Source organism: Empidonax traillii, unplaced genomic scaffold, assembly GCF_003031625.1.
Source record: "Empidonax traillii isolate 1590-97213 ecotype Southwest subspecies unplaced genomic scaffold, ASM303162v1 scaffold1842:size151822, whole genome shotgun sequence".
Classification (NCBI taxonomy): Eukaryota; Metazoa; Chordata; class Aves; order Passeriformes; family Tyrannidae; genus Empidonax; species Empidonax traillii.
In genome coordinates this window covers 1-3,194 of record NW_020957035.1, presented here as the reverse complement: position 1 = coordinate 3,194, position 3,194 = coordinate 1, and the positions used below count along the sequence as shown (strand labels likewise).

General features: G+C 68.3%; 1 protein-coding gene across 1 annotated transcript in view; it reads right to left on the bottom strand.

Annotated features, from left to right (window-relative positions):
- Nucleotides 1-3,190, bottom strand: part of HSPG2 (heparan sulfate proteoglycan 2) — a gene marked incomplete at its 5' end in the record, with an annotated part of 28,585 nt that extends 25,395 nt beyond the window's left edge. The window contains 12 exons of the mRNA XM_027908786.1: nt 55-135; nt 229-321; nt 753-944; nt 1,035-1,175; nt 1,250-1,338; nt 1,429-1,478; nt 1,564-1,650; nt 1,728-1,855; nt 1,935-2,048; nt 2,143-2,254; nt 2,335-2,453; nt 3,089-3,190. Of these exons, the coding sequence (XP_027764587.1) occupies nt 55-135; nt 229-321; nt 753-944; nt 1,035-1,175; nt 1,250-1,338; nt 1,429-1,478; nt 1,564-1,650; nt 1,728-1,855; nt 1,935-2,048; nt 2,143-2,254; nt 2,335-2,453; nt 3,089-3,190 (1,308 nt within the window). The remainder of the gene's footprint in view (nt 1-54; nt 136-228; nt 322-752; nt 945-1,034; nt 1,176-1,249; nt 1,339-1,428; nt 1,479-1,563; nt 1,651-1,727; nt 1,856-1,934; nt 2,049-2,142; nt 2,255-2,334; nt 2,454-3,088) is intronic.
- Nucleotides 3,191-3,194: the final 4 nt, after the last annotated feature.

Genomic DNA, 3,194 nt, shown 5'->3' with positions numbered 1-3,194 from the left:
ACACACCCTGGGGAAAGGGGACACCGGGGACAGAAGCCACCCACCCCCTCCTACCTCCCGGAAAATGATCTCGAAGGCCTGGGGGGTCCGCGGGGGCAGGTCGGGTTGATGGGCCACCAGCGTGATGTCGTTGCCCTGTGGATGGGGGGGTCAGGGGGGTCCTGGTGCCACCCCCCTGTCCCTGTGCCACCCCCCTGTCCCTGTGCCACCCAAAGAGCCGCCCCGTACCGTGATCTGGATGTCGGCGTCGGGCTGGGGGGCTCCCGGGCCCCCCGGGGTGTAGGTGAGGGTGTAGCGCAGCCGCCCACCATAGGAGCCCACCTGGACAGGGACATGGGAGTGGGATGGGAGCGGGAAGAGAGGAGGAAAGGGAAGAGGAAAAGAATAGGGATGATGATGGGGATGGGGTGGGACAAGACAGGGATGAGAAAGGGGAAAGTATAGGGAAAGGGAAAGGGGTAAAGGGGAAAAAGACAAGGTGGAAGAGGAGAGGGGAAAAGAGGAAACAGGGAAGGGCGAGGGGAGAAGGGGAAAGGAAAGGAAGAAGGAAAAAGGAATAAAGAAGAAGCAGAAAGAAAGAAGAAATGGGAAAAGGAAGCAGCAAAAGGGAAGAAGAAAAGGGCAGAGATGAAGAGGCTGTGCCCACCTCCCCTCCAGCAGCACCCAGGGGTGCCCGTGGGGAGGGGGTGCAGCCCAGGCTGCCTGGGTGCTCCTATGAGCACCCCGTCCCCCTGGGGGAGTCACCCCCTTACCTTGTCCCCCTGGTAGGGGGGTGGCAGCTGCCAGTAGTAGGAGTCAGGGGGCAGCTCCCCGAAGCGCTCGTAGGTCAGCACAGGGTGGGGGGTGCCCGGCTGGACCCCAAAGCCGCTGCCCACGCGGGTGCTGCGCTGCCGGTTCACCAGGGCGAACCCCTGGGCATCCCCTGGAGCAAAGGGCGTCTGGACCTGCAGGATTGAGGAGGTCAGCGGGGTCAGGGACACTGGGAGCACCCTGGGGGCGCCCTGAGGGCACCCTGGGGCACGGGGGACACTCACAGTGCCGCGGGCCAGGCCGGTGCTGGCGCAGTGCTGCACGATGCCCATGCAGAAGCAGGGCAGGCACCCGGCCGGCTCGGCCGCGCTCAGGTGGAAGTGGTGGGCACGGCAGGTGGCACAGTGGGGACCCTCCACGTTGGCCTAGGGGGACACGGGGTGTTGGTGACATCGCCCTGTGGTCCCTCCTCGGGTCGGGAGGGGCACACGGGGCTCACCTTGCAGCGGCACTGCCCGCTGGCATCGCAGCCCTCGCCGGTGCTGCCACGGGGGTCACACTGGCACTGCCCCCCAGGGACGCTGGGCACTGGAGAGGGGGACACATACACGGAGTCAGACACAAACCCCCTCAGTGCCCCCATGGGGACACCGCTCCCCCCGTCCTCGTGACCCTCACCTTGGCATGGCTGTCCCCGTGGAGGGTCCCCCACGTACCCGGGCAAGCACCTATGGGGGGACACACCAAAAAAAGGCAGTGAGGAGGGGACTCACCCCAAAGCCACCCCCCAGCCCGCCCTGGTGTCCCTGTCACCTCTCGCAGAGGCGCCCGCTGTGCCCTGGGGCGCAGGCGCTGCAGGTGGGCTGCCCGTCCGTGTCCTCAAAGCAGATCTTGGTCACCCTGCAGAGGGGACAGAGGGGCAGGTGACACCCTGCCGGTGTCCCCAGGGCTGTGGGGGAGCAGGGGGTGGCACCTACTGGGAGTCCCCATGGGGCCCGTGGCAGGGACAGGGCTGGCAGTCGCCTGGGGTGCCCCGGGTGGCATCGCCGTAGTAGCCGGGCTGGCACTTGTCACAGCGCGGTCCCTCCGTGTGATCCCGGCAGCCCTGTAAGGCACGGGGGTGATGGCACCGGTGTGCCCACCGTGGGGGAGCCCGGGGTGTCCCCTGGCCGTGCCCAGCTCACCTGGCAGACGCCGGTGTCGGGGTGGCACTCGCTGGCGTGGCTGTGGCACTGGCACGGCTCGCAGGTGCCCAGGTAGAGCCCGGCGCTGCTGCGGGTGTAGCCGGTGTCACAGTCCTAGGGGGGACACGGTGACAGCGGGGTGGGACATGGCTCGGTGGGGCCGTGAGGGGACCCCAAGAGTGCTGAGGGGACCCTGGGGGGGTCTCACCTGGCAGGAGGCCCCGCGGTACCCGGGTGGGCAGGCGCAATCCTCCACCTCCAGCGCGGGCGGGCGGCCGGTGGCGTGGGGCACTGCCACGTCCAGGCTGACGTCGGCCAGGCTGCGGGGACATGGGGCACGTCACCACCGCCCTGCCACCCTCCACGCCCCCTCCTGTGCCCCCCACCCCCAGGCACCCACCTGCTCTGCTCCGGCTGCTCTGAGTAGGATGCCCGGATCATGAGCAGGTCCACGTCGGCCAGGGCCATCAGGAGGTGCTCGCGGGTGGCATCGTGCCCGTCCGCGCGGCGCCAGGCGCCCTGTGGCACACCGGGGTCACAGGGGTGCTGCCGTCCCCCACTGCACACAGCCCGACCCTCAGGCACCCAGGGTGACCCCCCATGGCATCCAGACTGACCCCTGGGGCACCCATTCCCTCTCCTCCCACGTCCTGCCCCACAGCACCCACTCCAGGTCCCCATAGGACCCAATCCAATCCATGGGGCACCCAGTCTGACCCCCCATAGCACCCAGTCCAACCCGCCCCCAGCACCCTGTCTGACCCCCACCATGACACCCAGTCCAATCCATGGGGCACCCAATCCCACCCTTCCATGGCACCCAGTCCAATCCCCCAGCCCAACCCCCCCATGGCCCTCAGCCTGACCCCTGGGGCACCCAGGCCCTCCCTAAGCACCCAGCCCACCCCATGCCCCATGGCACCCAGTCCAGCCCCCCATGGGACCCACCCCAGTCCCCTGTGACACCCAGTCCAACCCCCCTGACATTCAGGCCAATGCTTGGGGCACCCAAACCCACCTGTCCATGGCACCCATTTCACCCCTGCCCCATAGCACCCAGTCTGACCCCACAGCACCCAGTCCAACCCCCAGGACACCCCATGTCCCCATGCATCCCCCTTGCCGGTGTCCCCGCTGACGTGGCCCCCCCTCACCTCTCGGATGGGCACGGTGACCGTGGTTGGGACCCCTGCGGAGGGGGTGGCACTGGAGAAGTGCTCCAGGAGGATCCCGTTGCCCTGGAGCAGGACATCGGGGTGC